Source organism: Miniopterus natalensis, chromosome 21 (assembly GCF_054644295.1).
Source record: "Miniopterus natalensis isolate mMinNat1 chromosome 21, mMinNat1.hap1, whole genome shotgun sequence".
Classification (NCBI taxonomy): Eukaryota; Metazoa; Chordata; class Mammalia; order Chiroptera; family Miniopteridae; genus Miniopterus; species Miniopterus natalensis.
The window spans coordinates 11,965,529-11,985,120 of record NC_142101.1 but is presented as its reverse complement, the minus strand read 5'-3'; the positions used below and the strand labels follow the sequence as shown (position 1 = coordinate 11,985,120).

The 19,592-nt window shown below is 38.0% G+C and overlaps 2 protein-coding genes across 2 annotated transcripts in view; both read left to right on the top strand.

The window, feature by feature from the left end:
* The window catches only part of AHCTF1 (AT-hook containing transcription factor 1), a 55,729-nt gene extending 44,742 nt beyond the window's left edge, over nucleotides 1-10,987 (top strand). Inside the window, exons 31-36 of the mRNA XM_087828965.1 lie at nucleotides 183-262; nucleotides 1,883-2,091; nucleotides 3,635-5,462; nucleotides 8,085-8,218; nucleotides 9,317-9,384; nucleotides 10,338-10,987. Coding sequence (XP_087685091.1) covers nucleotides 183-262; nucleotides 1,883-2,091; nucleotides 3,635-5,462; nucleotides 8,085-8,218; nucleotides 9,317-9,384; nucleotides 10,338-10,530 — 2,512 coding nt within the window. The 3' untranslated portion in view covers nucleotides 10,531-10,987. The remainder of the gene's footprint in view (nucleotides 1-182; nucleotides 263-1,882; nucleotides 2,092-3,634; nucleotides 5,463-8,084; nucleotides 8,219-9,316; nucleotides 9,385-10,337) is intronic.
* Nucleotides 10,988-10,991: 4 nt separating this feature from the next.
* KIF28 (Kinesin-like protein KIF28P) overlaps nucleotides 10,992-19,592 on the top strand; it is a 33,530-nt gene continuing 24,929 nt past the window's right edge. The window contains exons 1-3 of the mRNA XM_016201387.2: nucleotides 10,992-11,841; nucleotides 13,262-13,456; nucleotides 19,040-19,243. Of these exons, the coding sequence (XP_016056873.2) occupies nucleotides 11,773-11,841; nucleotides 13,262-13,456; nucleotides 19,040-19,243 (468 nt within the window). The 5' untranslated portion in view covers nucleotides 10,992-11,772. The remainder of the gene's footprint in view (nucleotides 11,842-13,261; nucleotides 13,457-19,039; nucleotides 19,244-19,592) is intronic.

Below are 19,592 nucleotides of genomic sequence, written 5' to 3'. Positions count from 1 at the left end.
AGCATTACTCGTTTCTTCACTTGTAAATTTTATAGTGAAGTTCAAAATGAACTTACCTAGTATTAATTTCTCTGAATCTTGGTTTCAATCAGCAGTATGACAGGAGAGGGCGTAGGGTTCAAAGCATGTTAGAGAAGATAAGATCCTCTCACACTGTAAAGTATATATTTCTATTTCTAAAGGAAAATCCTTACCCCAAAGTCCAAGATACCAATTTCAGACGAAGTATCAGTTGAAATCTGCACTTCTACAATTCGAGCAGGTAACGATAAATGTATTATTTTGACTTTAGAATTATTTCATTGTAGCGTTTTGAATAAAGACTTTTATTCTTGGAACAAAGGAATCTATTCAGATTTTTTTTTATCTCAATTTTTTATCTCTGATGTATATGGTGTTTGGAGGTGTATCAACTATCAAAACAGTGGGTTGCTTGTAAGGCACTCTGATTCTAACTATTCTAAGTAGAAATCTTAGAATGGTTTTCGTGAACATATTTTCCTTCAGAACATCAAAGAAAAGCAAAGTAAATTACCAATTCCCACCCAGCCTGACTGCTTGCTTACCTGCTTCTTGATCTTCTGAGACTCATATCTACACAGGGCAACTTCCTTTTTCCTGATTTTTTTTGCCCTGTGTATATTTCCCCTTATATGTTGAAAGAGGAGAGGAGATAAATATGGTAGCTAAAGAGTACAGGAGCCTTAAACCAGACTGTTTGGGTTCATAACCCAGCTCTGCACTTACTATGTGTGAGACTGGTCTATACGTTGTTTTCTCAAATAAAGGTGGTTTATGCTTTCATACACTGATGAGACTGGAAGGGAAAGTTCGTATCTTCCCATTCCTCTTTGCCAAACTAGCAGGTGAAAAACTTTTTCCATGTTTTTTTAATAAGTAGTCTTTGTATATTAGCCCCATTATCTACTAAATGGGTAAAAATGCTTTTCCCAAGTTGGTCTTTTTATTGATTTTTCTTAATCTTCACCAATATTTTTTTTTGTTGCTTTTTAGAGAGAGTGGAAGGGAGAGTGAGAGGGAGAAAGAGAGAAGCGTCGATGTGAGAGAGACACATGAACTGGTTGCCTCCCACATGTGCTCCAACCAGGGATTGAACCTGCAACCCAGGTACATGCCCTTGACTGAGAATTGAACCCTTGACCCTGAGGTGCATGGATTGAAGCTCTAACCACAGAGCCACACCAGCCAGGGCAACACTAAAGGATTTTTAATTTAGAGTATTGTATCATTCACAAACTAAATCCAAATATGGCCTTCAAGTGCTAGTGACATAAAATTTTGGCAAAGAGGAAGGTGAAAGATAGGAGGAATTTATTTTTAATGAGATACCCACCCTCAAGTTGTTTTTTTAAGTGGTGAAGTGTATTTGTGGCCATTTGGGTGCTTTCTGCCAAAAGAAAGATTATCTAGCCCTTTTTACAGCTAGATCAAAGCCCAGATTGCATATCCCTCCTGTAATTCTATAATTGCTCAACAAGGATAGCTGGTTAACATAATTTTCAGATTAATTTAAGGAACAACTATCCAAGCTCCTCAAAGCATTTATCATATTGATGTTTTCCAATAACTGCAAAAATCATATTCCAGTTGAGAAAAAACAATGTTGTCATTTTCAAATGTAACATTTATCTAATGTTTTATCCTTGTGAAAGCACATGTATTGTTTAAACAATAATTGGATACTGAAGAAACAGGATTAATGTGTAAATCCTCGTGGGCTTTTCCCCATTAAGGTAACAGTTTTTCAAGGAAATATTCTTAAGTGCAGTGTAGCCTTTTCCCTTCTGTTTGCTTCCCAAATAGTGTATATATAATTTTTGTGGCTTAAAACATGAAGGATGAATTCTCATTTTTCTTTCAGCTGTGGCCAGTGTCCTTGATGATAATGGAAGCTCTGGGCTCATTATCTCTGAAAGTCCTATTATCTCTGAACATAGGCTTGACCAGGAAATAGCAGTGAATTTAAAAGAAGATCATGAAATAGAAGTTGACGTACTAAAAGAAAGTGCTGACTTACCAGAAGAAAAGCGTCCAATTTCTGACGATTCTCCTGATACTCAAGAAGTTCATGTAAAAAAAATTAATTTTTTAATTCTTTGTCAGTCTTTCTGTTCTGATTTAGTTAGGTTTCATGCCATAGTTCAAGTTCAAACCTAATATATTCATTTATCTAATTGCTATATAAAAACCTCTTTATAAAAATCTGTGTTTCAAAATATTTTGTGGAATATAAAAGAACACATCCTTTAAGTAAGAGATTATTTTTCTCACTTAACCAAAACCAAAAGGCTGTGGTAAAGAAGTCACAAATTTAACAGTGTAATTTTTGCTTAGTATCTGGTGCAAATAAAAGTTCTTTTAGTCATAAGAAAGCAGATACTGGCTACTCCAAAGAGAAGTAGGACATTGAAACTCTTCAGAGAATGTATTTGAAAATAATTGAATGTGATTAAATAGAATTTTTCCCTCTGCATACTTGTGGGAGGGTGATGCTCACCCGGCTGGGGTTGGACTTCTAAACACTCCAGGAAGGGTTTTTCTTGGTACGTAATATGATCTTTGGTTTCTAAAAATTCTACCAATTCTCTAATTATCGACAGGCAACATTTATATGATAAATGAATTTAAGATGGTGAAAAACCAGCTCTTTTAATTATTTATAGAAATTTGGTTGTATAGTATTTGGCAAGTTTCTTAACTCAGAAACGTCATGGCTGTCTATATTTATTTTTATGACTTCTCACGTGGAATAGATGGATAAAGTCCCGTTCCTTTAGCTGGGAAGCATAAAGCTTGTGGGCCTGGTGTAAGTGGGAGTCCTCATTTCTGGGTGTTTCCAGCCTGTCACCTCTGAATGTTTGGGGAGTGGGAAAATGTCATTGTCTAGGTGGGTGCTAATGTTCTACCTTCTTGGTCAGGAGATCTCTCTGTTACTCTCTACCTCCTCCTTTTTCTCCCCTTCCCTTACCAAAAGGTAAATGCAAGGACCATTCCTCCTTCCACCACACCCTTGCAGGAGAGGTCCTGACCCTGAGAGCCTTAGGAATTTCATGGTTTATGCAGCCCCAGCAAAGGCAAGAGGATTGAGTCTAGCCCAAGGGGCTGTGTAGGTGAAGTGCACTCTTCTTCAACCTCGCGGGTCGGGGCATAGAGGAGCGTGGGTAGCCAGGGAACGGGGTTGTCAGGAAAGCAGCTTGGGGGTTATTTCTTTATCTCCAGTTAATTTTTTTCTTGGGTGAGAATAGAATAAGTCCTTAATTCTTCTCACAACTGTTAGCATCATAATAATTTTCAAGGTTTTGTTAATTAAGACTGTCTTTTTTAGCCAGGGAAGTGTGGGTATCTATATTAATTCCATTCAGACTCTTAATCTTTTTCTGTCTAGTTATTTTGACTAAGAAAGTCTGATTGCTTAAGTGGATGTTTTATAAAGTAAACCCATAAGTATATGCCACGTCAAAGGTAGTTTATGTTTAAAATTCATACACCAAGGGTGAGATGGTCACTTAAAAACATTGTTTTAAGTTTAAATATATATATATGTGTGTGTGTGTGTGTGTGTGTATATATATATAAATTCTTTAACCAGTCTCTTATCTTTAATTCACTTTAGGTGATTGAAAATGAAAAGCTTGAAGTTCAAGATTCAGGACAAGAGGCTAGGAATCTTTCATTTAATGAGTATCCCTCAGGAACTCTTAAGCTTCAATATAATTTTGAGACCATAGAGCAACAGTTTTGTGACTTGCCTGATAATAAAGACTCTGCTGAATGTGGTGACATTGCTGAAGTAGATGGAGAACTTTTTGTAGCTCAGAGCAACTTCACCTTGATATTGGAAGGTGAAGAAGAAGTTGAGACAGGTGATTCTGCAGCATCTAACATGTTAGCCAAAGCAGCTAACGCAATAACTGAGCCAAAACACGTGTACTCTGGGGAAAGTGATAACCATGGACATGTTGCAAATTTGCCATCTGTCATAACTAGTGATCAAGAGTCCCAAAAGATAGAGACATTACCATATGTGCCTGAGCCAATTAAAGTAGCAATTACAGAAAATATACTAGATGTAATTAAAGACACAAGAAGTAAAGAAATTACTTCAGATACAATGGAACAGTCCATTCAAGAAAACATACCTTTAATAAGCCAAGAGGTAATGAGTTCCACCAAGCTAGTAAAATCTACATTTAAGACTGTTCAAGAAACAAGTACAGTGAATGTAAATGTTAGCCAAGTTAATGACACAATTTCATCCAGAACTCGAACAAGACGACAGCGTGTCCAAAGCCTGGATGTCAAGTCAGTGCAACAGGAAGAGTCAGCAGATGTTGCTTCTCCTGAGATGCTGGGACTTTCAGTTACAAAGAAAACTAGGAAAACACAAGAAATTTCTCAGGCTTCTGAAAGTGCCTTTCCCAATGTCAGAGGAATAGCTGAGAACCAGCAAATATCACCAAGTTCTGTTACTCCTAAGAGAGGAAGGAGAAAGAAGGGTATTAATCAAGACTCCGAGAGTATTAACACTGTGGAACAAGAAGTGCAGGTCACTCCAGGTAGGGTATTAAGAAGTTCAAGAGCATCTCAGCTGTTGGAATCAACAACCACAGAAACTCCTCTTAGAAAAGAAGCTAAGCTTTCATCTGTTACAAAAAAGACTCCAAAAAGAACAAAAAAATCTGTAAAAAATCAGGACAGTGTTGAAATTGTAAATGATCCAAAAGTTAGTGAAGTGGCAAGTCCTAGCATGAGCAGCAAACGACTGAGAAGTACTAATTTAGAACCTTCTGAAGACACAGGACATGAACAAGATGGGAAGTTGAGTGAACAGCAACTGCCTATTCAACGTAGTAAGAGAGTTAAAAAGAGAGACATTAAGGCATCAGGTGGTAGAGGCTCTGAACTTGATTCATCCCACTTGACTCTTGAAGCAGAATTTGATATGCCTGCCACACCTCGGAAACGTGGCAGACCAAGAAAAATAAACCCATCACTAGATGTAGGACCTGAGGCTGTTAAGGAAGGGAGAACTCCCAAGAACAGCACAGCTCTCAGCATCCAAAAGAGATCTACAAGAAACACCCCAGCTAGAAGTGAAAATGTTGATGTTGGAAAGCCAACTTTAGAAAAATCAGTTTTAGTGCCAAATGAAGAACTTGTTACAGTGATGAGCTCTAAGAAAAAGATTACAAAAAGGATTGAGAATCAAAGCCAAAAACGTTCATTACGCTCAATATCAGAAAAATACATGGACGAGGACCTGACGGAAAAGGAACCAAAGGACCGAGGGGAAAGACCACTTGCCAAAACTCCTTTGACTCAATTTTCCCGTAGCACAAGGACTAGATCTAGCAAGACCATCTTACTGCCAGACTTTTCTGAACCAGAAAATGAGTCTGTATTTTCTCCCCCTGTGTCAAAAGTTTCAAGGAAAGAGAAAGGTACTTTTACTTCTGTTCAAAGCACAATTCTCATTCAGTCTTTCGCTTCAGAATTGTTTTAAGCATGATTTTATTTTATTTAGACTTTATTTCTTCTGAAGATGATTTGTAGTTACAGGGAATTTCCTCCCTTTCCAAAACAAAACAATTTTGATGTTTTAATGGTAAAATTTAAAGATTTCATATTTTAAAGTTTATTTTGAGGTTCAAGAATTTTCTGGTTCAATGTAAACTTTAAAATCCTATAATTTACGTTTAATTTTTTAGAACAAAATCGTCTTTTTATTCTGCTCTTATATCCTAAGTGACTTAATTTTGGTTTTTCCCCAAATGGAAGCAGCAGAATTTTACTGATTAGGATACAGAAATTAAGTCCATGTTGTCTGTTGCCCATTGTCCTGGCTACAGAACCCAACCTCCCTCAGAGCCATTGATGAGCTAATGACTCTATTGTTTGGTTGACATAGCTCATATCTTCTTAGCGGTGATGGGTCTTTCACAAGGGTGAAAATAATTTACTCTGTTTATGGTTAAAGCACAGATATACATAAAGTACATAAATAGATATGTAATATATCTGTGCTGTTAAAAATTCTTGCAGAGCAGGGGGATATCAGTGAGGGATAGCAAACATATCAATAACTCTGATCTTTTGCCATCTTTACATAGTTGTCATCTACTATAACTTTTTTCTGTGATAAAAATAATACATGCCTGCCATAGAAAATTAAAAATAGATACTCTATCCATTTAGAGTACCACTAACCACTGGTCACATTATCCTTCCGGTCACTGGTATATATAGTTAGGTTTTTTTCTTTTTAAAAAAACCCAACAAACTATGGTTTGTGTATATGTCTATGTTCTGCTTCCCTTCCCACCCCCACTTATTTCACGAGCATTTTCAGATACTCTTATTCTCAAAACCCTGAGTGTGCATGGATTTTGTATTTGAATATGGTTGTTTTTGAATATCCAAATTAAAAAGGAAAATTTCTGTCCTTTTGGTAGAGTACACATGTGGCATTTCATCTCACTAATGTGCCACAGACTGCTTAAATATTCTCCTGTTAGGTATTTGAGTTGTTGCCAGGTTTTCTAGTAGTAGTATAAATAGACACCTTCTAGTACGAGATGAACATATTACAGATGAGAATTTTGAGACTGGGATCTCTCATTTCTGCCACTTACTAGCTGGGCAGAAAGTTATTTAACCTTTCTGAACCTTTTTCTCTCATCTTTACTGTGAAGGTAGTAATGCCTACCCTACAGGGTGCTTGTGAGTATTCATGACTTTAACAAAGCAATTACCACCATAGGATGCAGTTTCCTTTCTTCTTTTGTCCTGAGATTATAGTTTCTATACTGCAAAGAACATCTCTCCCCCCTGTGCTTGTTTAAATTGTAATTTCAAAGCTCCTTTAGGGAGGGTTGGAAGGTTCACAGGAGTGGATACAGAAATATTAGACTAGAAATTTAGATTACATTAGAAAGCTGGAGGCTGTCCTTTAATGTATTGAAACCTGTCAAAGAAACAGGTATCTTAAAATTTTATTTAGATGTGTTTTATAGCTAAAACAGTGTGAAGCTTGACATTTCAATAAATTTTCTCCAATTTCCACTACTCCTTAGCAGATACTTAAGAAGGATCTGTTATATGCCTGAGGCTATACTAGGGTATACATTTATCAATTCAATTCTCACTAAAACTCAGTTAAGTATTGAGGAAATTGGTGTTCAGTGAGACTGGGCACCCACAAAGTCAAACATCTACAAAGCACTTAGTATGCCACACATTGTTCTTAATCCTTTAATCTTCATTGATAACTTGATAGTGCTATTAATAACCCCATTTTGTAGAAATTGAGGCACAGAGACGTCTCAGTAACTTTTACCTTTGGCCCCACAGCTAGTAAGGCCAGAAGCTGGGATTTAATCTCTGGCAGAGTGGTTCAGCTACACCATGCCACTTCCACAATTACATTGTTAATTGACATTAATATGGAAACTCTAAGTCTGTGATACATGTTTTTAATTATCCTTCTTAAACCATTTTTATAGATCTGTGGAATAGCTTCCTATCAGCTTTTAAAAAATATTATTTTCTCTCTGCTTGCTTTTTCTGTTTATGATGTGGACATTTCTGTTGTTCCCCTTGACTAGAATATTAACTCAGAATGAGCTAGAAGGAGAGGTTTGAGTTACTTTTTTGTAAATAAAATTAATAAATAAAAACCTTGTCTCTGGAACAGTAAGAATTAATGAAGCAAACTAGCTCAGGTTATATGTGAGATTGATGTTTCTCTCAGAATGTTTGAGGAGCAGTGAAGATTGAAACTAGTATAGTAATACTATTTTGTATCTGCTTTAAGTCCTGTTTTTATATTATGACATTATTTAGTTTGCAGCATTAACTGTTTCTAAACACTTAATTACCCAAATGATGTTGGGGGTTTTCCTGTCATTTTTCTCACGGGTACCATGTTATGATACTAGTGTTTTCTCTTGGGGGAATATTTATATCTTTCTAATACACATCATTTATTTCAGACTTTCTGTAAAAAAGTATATTTTATATAAAGTGATATAGATACAGTGTTGTTTTTTGTACCCTTTTTTTAGCTAAAAAAGTAGAAGCTCCTGAACAGCTGAAAGAATTAGTTTCAGATTTATCTTCTCCATTTGTCCTCTCACCTCCTGCTCTGAGGACCAGGCGGAAGAACATGTCTAATACACCCAAATTTGTACATCAACTGGTAAGAAATGCATAATTTTATTTGTGTGTTTGTTTAAGCTTGCTTTTTATTATTTTATTTATTTTTTGAAGCAATGTTCCTCAGTAAACTTTTTTTAAAAAGAGCCTGTATTTTTATTACCCTGAAATTGCCTTGTCTACACTTTTGAGACCCTACATTTAAGAAAGATTTGTGGTGTGTTACTGATGGTATATTATTGGCAGCTGCAGTTTGAATTACTGATTAGGGGATAGATTTTTAAATTTTAGTGTCTCATCAAAATTACCTGGATGTGTTTAATTTAAAATGTGTAAGTCCCTGAACCCTGGAATGTTATCCATAGACCACACTTGAAGAGACAGTGTTTCAGAGTCGATTCCAGAGTCGATTCCATCACCTAATTACACAAAACTCTAAAATAAAAATCGTTCAGGGATTATGAGACCCTTGTATTTGCCAACATAAATTCATAAGCATTTTTTGAAATCTCTTATTATCTAGCTACTATGCAAGGACAGAGACTTACACAAAAATAATTCGGGTAATTCCTCGTCTTTCAGGAGCTCGGTTTAATTGAGAAGGCAGAAACACACATGATTTTATAGCATAATAAGAATCATTTATACCCAAATACCGCTGTAGACAGAAGGTAAAGGAGACAAGCATTCTTGGCAGAGAAAACAGCAGATGCAGAGGCACAAAAGCATGATGACATATGGGGAGGGGGGGGCGTTTGCACATTAACAAATAGCCCTGTACATACTTTAAATTGTTTCTATGAAAAATGAATTCTGGTGAGGAAAAGTAGTCTCTGGTGGCCCAACTCTTACGAGATGATGAGAGCCTGGATTTGGACAGAGGCAATGAGAACAAAAGGGCTGTGAGCAATGGACGCATTTAAAAAAATGAAACTGAGAGGACAGGTAATTGAATGTGTCAGGGTGAGGGAATAAAAAGTGGTCTTTTCTACCAAGAAATAAGAGTTCATTTGGGACTTGCTGAGTTTGAATTCATTAGCACTGTTTGACTATATTCCTTGACTTAGTAAAGAACTTTTTAAGTTTAGACTTTAAATGTTTAATTACTTAAGATTTGTCTTTTTAAAATTTTAACCCTTAGGAAGACAGTGCTGTGGGACAGCAAAAAGTGAAAAGAATCAGGACTGAAACACCAAAACAAGCAAGCAGGTATGACTTTTTCCAGCTATAATTTCTGTTTTGCTTCTTAAAATTAGATTTGAGGAGTTGATTTAAAAGAGAAAATCAGGCTCCTTAGAAAAGGGTAATTCTTAGGGGCATTTATAAGCACTTGCTCCTTGCAATTGTTAGATTTCACTGTAGAAGCTGGATTTCGTTATAGTGGGAAAGCCCATTCATCCTTTTTAGAGGGGGAGAAGTGTAATACCCAATAAATCTTTGTTTTTGCAGTGGGTGGGGGACAGGAGTGGGATGTTTTACATTTTCCTTAGTAAAGATAGATGACTGTTAGTAGAACGTAAATATAAACTTAAAACTTCTGTGATTATGTCACTAATAGCAATAAAACTTCATGGGGAAATTACTCCATTTCAGATATATTTGTTACATGGTATTTTATTTATGCTATGCTTTGGCATCATGGAATTTCATAAAAGTAAATTAATCGATTTTATCTTACTTTAAAAACTAATTTAATGAGTCTTTGACTATAAGAACACTACTTAAACAGAAATTAGCTTTATGTATGTGGAAAACTACATATCATTATGAAAATACATACATAGTTTTTAATTGCCACTGTTTGACAATTGCTGTTTCTCATACCTTCATGGGCCTGTTAGACTTTCATTCTGTGCCCGGACTACTGGTACTTGGTCAGTCCCTATAACCCAGCAGTATTTATTAGTACATATGAAACATTTAAAGGACACATTCAGCAGTGGTTGTTTTTGAATATCCAAATTAAAAAGGAAAATTTCTGTCCTGTGAAACTAACTCTGCCTCTAATTAACTTATGTGACTAAAGCTTCACTTCTGTTCTTTTATAAAATGAAAGCATTAGGAAAGGGTAGTCCCTAAGGTTTCTTTTCATATACTGGGAAGCCAGTTCTATGTCATATTATGATGTGTTTATTCTTACTTGGATTATATCTTTTTTTCAGAATCCCAGAACAGGAAAGTTCTTGGTCACCTCCTCCAGGAGAAGTTAAGCTGATTTCTCCCATGGCAACCCCAGGTGACGGAGTGAAGAGAAAGTCAAGGGCTACAGTACAAGGAGCAGGAAAAGCTCTCGGAAGGAATAGAAAGAAGCCGTCTTCCTTCCCAAAACAAATTGTGCGCAGGAAAATGTTGTGATCTTTTCAAGTTTTAACATACACCTATTTGTAAAATCACCAGAATTATGTGGATTATTAAAAATCATCTAATTTGGAAGATAATAATTTATATAAATTGTAAATTTTTGTAAACAGAAGGTCTTCCATAAGTAAAATAACTCCATATGGAGTATGATCCTTTTAGTGGAGGAATTTTTTTCCTATTTTATATTAAGACTTCATACATTTATATAATATGTAAATATGGCGTATTAGAATGTTAAATAAAGTATATACTTCACAGTGGTTTGTGTCGGTTAGATTTTTGAGAGGGGAATTTCTGTTAGTAATAATTTTATATGCTAGCAGGCGTTGGTCCCATTTCCTTTCTCTACAGTTAAAAGTATTAGACCAATCTAAAAATGAGGACAACTGAACTGCTAATTTTTTTAAGTTGCTATTTTATAATTTATGCACTTTGCTTCTGTGATTAATATTTCTAATCATAAAGTGTTTTGGGGGGCGTTTCGGGTTGCTATGTTCAAATTGAATTATGGGCATGGAATTTTGCCACTTTTTTGTAGTTTTAACAAATTCTGTGTATTCTACCTCAAATGAGTAATTTTCTAAGTAATGCATTGGTTAAATGTAACGTTGGTATTTCTTGTTCAACAGGCTTAAAGGCTATTATCTTTAAAGTCTCTAAATTATTCAGAGACCAATTATCCAGGTTAGAGTGACCGGTTCACTGCTCACTAGCAACTTCTGAAAAGGGTTTGAGAAGAAAGGGGAATATGAAAAAAATCTCTTTCATGGATATTCATTGTACCTTGTGTGTGCCTAATACTGATAGAATGAGAAGTCTGAAGACATTTTATTACTGCTTTGAAGGAGCTTGCTACTGAATCACAGAAATTCCTTAATATTCAGGTTTTAAAACTGACAAATTCTCACAGCACCTCAGGCACAGACCGTAGAAGATGGGGGAAGAGTGTGAGTAGATGTGGAAAAAGAAGAAAAAAAACAACCACTTTTCTCTGCAGAATGACTGTGTGCAATTAAAAGTGTTGATACTTGATGTAGGCTATACAATTCATCAATAAATAAGTGTTGTAAAATAATTTATAACAGGTAATTGATAGCGTGTAATGAATGGACCGTTAATAATTGATTGTCTAGAAGCAAACTGCTTTTGTTGGCTAAACTTTAATGTTTTAGGGTGAAGTGAAAGCAGTGTGCTTTCTATATTATTTTTCTACGAAATAATACAAATAATGGGAAAATGATGAAAATGCCTACACCCAGTATTGACAGTGTGAAAGTAGCAGTGCGAGTGCGGCCGTTTAGTCAGGTTAGTGATCAATGTTACCTTGCCTTGTTGAAAATTTGACTATGACTTTCATTTTATTTTTAAATTTTTAGGTATCAAACCTTGTATTTAAGCTGCTTGTCATCTATGGAATATTAAACTTATTTAAATGAACTTGTTAAATGAATAATTTAAAGATCTAAATCAGTACACAATTTCTTTGCGCAAGTAGCACAATAAAAATATTGAGAGAGAAGTACTGTCAAGTTAATACTTTTTAAAGCCATTGCAGTTTGGGGAATGTAGACATGTGGTGTCTATTGCTGAGAGATGTACTTTCCCCCCCCCTCAACAGTAGATCATAAGCAAACAGATTGCCAATTTTGAATGAACTGTTTAAAGTGCGTTTATGTATGTGTATTTCTGTAAATTTCTGCAAAAACACTGGTCATTAAACTGTGTTGCTACAACATTTTAGGATAAAAATATGGCTTAGATTCATTCTAGGACCTTGTAGCAATTGTTTACCTTTGATTACCAATGCATTAGTTACTTAAGACAGTCTGCTGTGGATGAAAGGCTGTCCTAGAGAGTAAGGATTCAAAGGAAAATCCTTTGTGCTCCCCTGGCTTACAGTTTTATGTAAGTCGTTTCTTTGTAGCAGTTTGTGCCAGAGTAAGGGAGCTCTCTAGGCACCCAGAGAGAGCAGGTGTGGTTGTGCCTCCACAGATCTTGATTTCCTGGAGACAAGCATTTGAGCTGACCATAAAGGATACATAAGTAAGATTTGGAGAGGGTGTGCCAGACAGAACACCGCACAAAGGCTTACTGGACCAACTGGTCCTGAACGGGGTGCCGTGTAGTGGCGACCTCAAGAGAGGTCTTTTCCCACTTGTACAACCTGCTGCTTTTTCTCTTGTCCAGCAAGATGTGTAACATTCAATATGACTGCACATTTTTCGTTTGTATCAGTTCTGTCCCTTAACATTCGTCTATATTGCAGAAAATACTTAAGCAACCAGGCAGATACATAATTAGGTAACTATAAATGTCAAGAGAATTTACTTGTGGTCAGCGAATTAAATGTTTTGCACCACTACCACCCCAAAGAAGAAAAGGCCATTTTATATCCTAACCAGTCAACACACTTGAAAGTAGCTGTTCCAGGGCTTATTTTTCACTGGCCTTTAATATTATTGCAAGTTTTAAACCAAAGGATGTAGAAGTAGACAAACAGTTACGTATTTACACAGCCTTTAGGTCCCCTCTTCAAAAAGATTGCATTTGATTTAAGTCCGCCACCCGAGCTGATGAGCTCATGCTAGAATGTAGCAAGGAGGAAAGGAGCTCGGTGAAGGAATGGTAAGTTCCTGGCCGAGTTTCTTACAAGGTGTAAAGACCTGTGAAGCAACGTGGCTGACCAAAGCTACTGTTTGACTCTCAGTCTGTGATTTGACTACAGAGAGAGAAGAATGCTGGGAGCAGATGTGTGATTTCCATGCATTCCAGGACTAGCACCACTATACACGACCCTAAGCACCCAGAGCATACGAAGACGTTCACTTTTGACCTGGCTTATTGGTCTCACAGTGGATTTCAAGTGGATAAAGATGGTGTGTTGACTTCAGCTGATCCTAACAGTAAATTTGCAGGCCAGGTAAATTGCTTTTTTAAAACACGTCAATGGAAGGTTTTTTCCAAATGAGGTGTTACGCGTGTGTGCTACAGTACATGCTTCCATTTGAGAGTTTGGTTTTAAATTTATTGCTTTTTCATGCTAAACGAGATCCAGAGTGCAGCTATTGCCTAAATTTTAGGCACTCAAGTCAGTTGGTTTCCCAGTGTTGTGTATTTTGAAAAATATCAGTCGAGTCAATTATATTTTGCTTCTCTGAGATAAGCAAAATAAGCAAAACTCGTGAGAACCTTGGTTTTATCAAATAGTTTATCATACCACGTACTATTCCGCCTTAAAGCTGCTCACAGTTTCACGTGGGGAGATGGGCAAATAAGCGCATTCAACGTTACAGGGTCTGCGATCAGAGTGTGTGAGAGGCAGTGGGGAAACTTCAACTGTCATCGAGTATTTTTTGTCCTGCCTCTTTCCTTCTGTTACATACATGGGTGACATTGTACCACAGGCCACTGAGGCTGTTCACGTCCCCACAACTTTTTCTCTTGTCTGCCTACTTGTCTTTTAAAAACTCAGCCCAAAGATGATAGCCTTTATTAAACCACTCCTAAAAATACCCTGTCAGGTCTGACTTCAGCACTGAAGAGAGCTCATGGACCCTGGGATGCACCTTGAGTTATGAGGCTCAACCCAAAACATGGCAGGAAAAGGGGGGGAAATGGAATAAAAATATAAATAGCAAGATGGTAGACAATGCCAGCCATGTTGATTATTACACCAGATGTAAATAAACGTCAAAAGGCAGAGATGATCAGGCTTGATGTAAGGAATTTTCCTGGGTATGTCAGATTGGCTTAACATTTGAAAATCAATGTAATTCGTCATATAAACGATCACAGGAGGAGAAAAATACATGACCAGGATGCTTGTTTACGAAAAAATACATGATCAGATGCAAAAACAAGTATGACAAAGTGAACACCCAGTCATGATTAGTACTCAGCAAATTTGAAATAGGAGGGAGCTTTCTAGAAGCAAAACTTCCTTGAAATATGCAGGTAGCATCACATTTGATGGTGAAACAATGTTTCCTGTAAGACTGGGGATAAGTCAAGGAGGCCCAGTCTCACTATTTCTATCCATTTACTGCAGGTGCTAGCCAGGGCAGTAAGGCAGTTAATAGGAAATAAGTGGTGTGCTGATGAAAGAAGTAAAACTATTCGCATAGGACATGATTATGTAAAAAACCCTAAGGAACCGACAATACATGCAGAATGGCATTTGACAAAATTCAACATCCAACTCTCACCAAGATGGGACTAGGAAAGTACCTCAATGTAATAAAGGCCGTTCATATACGATAAACCCTCAGCTGGTACCAGAGTCAATGATGAAAAACTAAAAGCTTTTCCTCTAAGGTCAGGAACAAGACAGAGATGCCCACTCCTACTCAACATGGTAGTGCTCTGAGAGATGCAAGTAAGAACATAAAAAGGCAAGCCACAAAGAGAAAATACTTTCCAAACGTGTCTGATAAAGTACCCAAAATATATGAATCCTTACAACTTAATATTTTTTTAAAAACCCAAAATTTTTAATGGCAAAAGATTTGATCACAGTCTTCACCAAAGATATATAAAATTACCTAAAACCAATGAAAAAAGCGTCCAACGTCATTAGGGAAATGCAAATTAGTACCACAATTAAATAATGCTACACATCCATGAGAATGACAAAAATTAAACACTGGCAATTCCAAAGGTCAACATGCGAGTGGGAAAACTGGAACTTTAAAAAATACACATATATATATATATATCTTTATTGATTTCAGAGAGAGGAAGGGAAAGGGAGAAAGAGAGAGAAATGTCAATGATGAGAGTCATTGATCGGCTGCCTCCTGCACGCCCCCAACTGGGAATCAAGCCCGCAACCTGGCCCTGTGCCCCAACTGGGAATCGAACTGCGATCTTCTGGATCCTAGGTCGATGCTCAACCTCTGGGCCACACCCGGCTGGGCTGGGACTTTTAATATAGTGCTTATGGCGATGCAAAAAGGCTCAGTTGTTTTGGAAAACAGGCAGCTTACAATTAAAGCACTCCTTTAACCATACAACCCAGCAGTTCCAGGAGGAACAAAAATATTTGTCCTCACAAACACCTGTAGACAAACATCCATAGCAACTTTATATATAATCGTCCCAAACCAGGCACTCAAATGTCCATCAAACTTGTGAGTGGATAATAAAGTGGTGAAATATTTATAAAATAGAATACAGTTCAGCAACAGAAGGAACTAATCATTACATGCAACAACATGAATGAATCCCAAGGCATCGTGCTAAGTGAAAGAAGCCACGTCCAAAAAAAGTACACACTGTACAATTCACTTAAATGACAACTCTAGAGAAAAACAAAAAACTCTAGTTACACAAAGTAAATCACTGCTCTCCAGGGGCTGAAGGTGGGGGAAGGGCTCTGAGTGCAAAAAGGCTCAAGGGAAATTTTTGAAGTTATTAAAATTAAAAATATATATTCACTGTGGTGGCCATCACATGGCCAAATGCACATGTCAAAACTCATAAAACAGTATACATTAAAAGAATAAATTTAATGAGTATTAATTTTACTTCAAGAAAGACAGCATTTTTCAAAACGAAATACCAAGGAATACATTGAACCAAGGAGGTGACTTATGCACTTAAAACTATGACACCGGCAAAAGAAATTGAACACACAAATAAATAGAAAGATATTTTGTGCTCGTGTTTTGGAAGAGTGAATAGTATTAAAATATCCATACTACCCAAAGCAATATAGTAAGTGCTCACTTAACATTGTCCATAGGTTCTTGGAGACTGTGACTTTTAAATAAAGCGATGCATGCCGAAACCGATTTTATCCTAGGCTAATTGATATAAAAAAGAGTGAAGTTCCTATGGCATATTTTTGGTAAAAAAAAAAAAAAAATTAAAAATCAAACTTTAAAGAGTAAAAAACACTTCTGCTATTAACCATTAAAATAAATGTGAACTATGCATACATTTAAGAAACACTGATAAAAACAAGTCAGATAATTCTTTTCCATTGGCTGACTCCAGTTCAGAGTCACTTGTGCTGGAGCCTTTCCCGGCAGCTTGGTGCCAGGCGGTGCCCACCCTGGATGGGACACCCTACCGTCGCAGGGTCACTCACACCCCCGCACTCTCACTCGGACTGGGACAATGTAGACACAGCCATTCACCTCACATGTGCATCTTGGGGATGTGGGAGGAAACCGGGGTCCCCGGAGAAAACCCACGCAGACGTGGGGAGAACAGGCGAACTCCACACTGACGGTTGCCTCTGCTGGGAATCAAAAATTTTCTCATCGGCATTAAAAAGACATGACATTGAATGAAACAACATTATTCTGGGACCTGCTGGATCCAGATCCAGTGCAGTTTGTAGCAAAATTCCAATGGCATTTTCACAGAAATAAAACAACCCTAAAACTTACAGGAACGACAATAGGCCCCGATTAGCCAAAGAAATCTTGAGACAGAGCAAAGCTGGAGGCATCGGGCTTCCTGATTTCAAACTACATAATAAATCCATAGTCATCAAAACAGTAGGTAATTGGCATAAAAATGCAAACATAGATCAACAGAACAGAACAGGGCCCTTAAACAAACCCACGCCTCAGTTTACAACAAAGAAGCCCAAGTTTGCCATGGGAATAGTCTTTTCGAGAAACGGTGCTGGGAAAACTGGGCCCCTCCCTTACACCACTCACAAAAATTAACTTGAAACGGATTAAAGACTTGAACATAAGACCTGGGCACATAAGGCTCCCAGAAGAAAACACAGGTAGTAACCTCCTAAGACATCGATCTTGACAACGGTCATTTGAATTTGACGCCAAAAGCAACAACAAACAAGTGGGACATCAAGTCAAAAAACTCATGTACACAAAGGAAACCATCAAGACGGCAAAAGGCAACGTACGGAATGGGGGAGAAAACCTTTGCAAATCCTATCTGATCGAGGGTTACTATCCGAACTATATAAAAACGTCAGACAACTCAGTAGCACAAAACCAAATAATCAAATTTAAAAATGAGCAGAGGACCTTTCTGGACAAATAGGTACATGGGGAGGTCTCAACATCGCCCGTCAGCAGGGGCGTGCGAACCAAAACCACATCACCTCACCCTGGTAGAATGACTATCATCAGAAAGCCAAGGAACAAGTTTTGCAAGGATGTGGGGCAAAGGGACCCCTTCTGCACCGCTGGCGGGAAAGGAAATCGGGGCAGCCACTGTGGCAAACAGTGTAAAGGTTCCTCAAAAAATTAAAAACCGAACCACCAGCCCTGGCCTTAGGTTAACCGTAAGCCACGTGTACAAATAGCTGACGTCCCAAAGGTGTTTCAAGGGGAAACTATACAGGAAAACTGTACGGCCCACAACATTTATAGAACGACTCCATTCTATAAGGTTTTATTTAGTAAAATTCTGTATTACTTGTTTGAAGTTTTTAACCCATAAAAATTGATAGTGAAACATTCCCCCAAATCTACAAATAGCTCAGAGAGGCCAGCAAGCCTAGTCATCTAATTAAACTTAGTAACCCCTCCTCAGTTTTAGCGACTAGCTCCCAAGGTGGGGTAGATATTTGCTATAAAGTCCTTTCTTTCTCTTCTGCCAAGAGTATGGTTACGATGTTCTGGAGAAACCACGGCTCAAAGTCCACATTTTAGGCCTGGAGCTTCCCTAACCCTCTAGTCGTCCGATAATGTTTATTCCTCTCGTGTGAAATGAATAGTACAAGGAAACTGGTTATTGTCTGTTGTCCTCAGATAAATCATGCTATGTTGGTATTTGCTTCTTTCCCAGAAATAAAAACTATATATGTTATATAAAGGTATATACTATACCAAATGGAGCAAGTGATGCTCACAATTTTATTTATATTAAGAAGAATGTACTCTGGAAACTGCCTCAAATGAGAGAATTCCTGTTGGCTGTGGCCCCAGCCCAGGTGAGCACACAGTCAGACCACACCCTCTGTTTCAAGCAACTGTGGGCACCGACATCTGCGTGCCCCCCTTTAAAAGAGGGTGCACACGCACAGGGTGCACATGTACACGTGTGCGTGTTGGAGAAATGCTTTAGACCCGGTAGATCGTGTGAAAAAACCACGGTGTAGCCGTAGAGGAATCAGTGTAGGACTTTTGTGAGGCCGTTATTCGGATTAAAGAGTAAGGAGAGAGCAGGAAACCCCGGCCGGTCTCTGTCCCTTTAGCCTTGAAGTTTTTGTAGCCTCCTGAATTTTGAAGAACTAGCGCGTGTCCGGGAAAGGCCGTAAAATCCACAGATTCGTTGCTGGTGGACACCCAGCCGTGGGAGGCCCCTGGCGATGCCTGGTGGCCAGTGTCCCCCAAGCGGACGAAACGCTTTTTGGTTTCCAGCTTTCTCCCGTTGGCTCTAAGGCAGCACCTGAGCCCTGTCTCAAGTAGGTTGTGTGCTAATTAAGGTGGAAGCCATCAAAACCAGAATATTTAGTAGATTTTAGGGGTACCGTGAGAAGCCTGTGCTGAGCATGACGCCTGGGTCTTCCTTCCAGAGAGATGTTTTCCGGGACCTGGGCAGGGGAGTTCTGGACAGTGCGTGGCAAGGTTACAACGCCACCCTCCTGGCCTACGGCCAGACTGGCTCTGGAAAAAGCTATTCCATGATCGGGTTCGGCGCAAACAAGGGCATCATTCCCAGTGTGTGTGAAGAGCTCTTCCAAGCAATTGAGAGCCGGCAGAGAGATCACGAATACCAGGTATGTGTTGTTCTAAGAGACCCTCTTTAAGGACTGTTTATTTTTTCATTTTGGAAATGCTCCACCCCAAAGGCAAGTTATGGGCATCTCTTTTTTAAGATAAGGTTAACTTTTCATACCCAAATCCTTTCTACACGATCACAAAATCAAGTTGCAGCCAAATCAAATGTTGAATTTTTCTGGTTCTATGGAGACGAACCCAAGGAAACATCCGTAAGAGGCATTTTGAGTGTCACGGACACATATCTTTAATACTGACACTCACCAGGGGTGCCTGTTGAGGCTTATACAACAGACCTGAGCCGAGTCGAGTCTGTGGTTTCCTCTGCCGCCCTCTTCTACCAAAGTG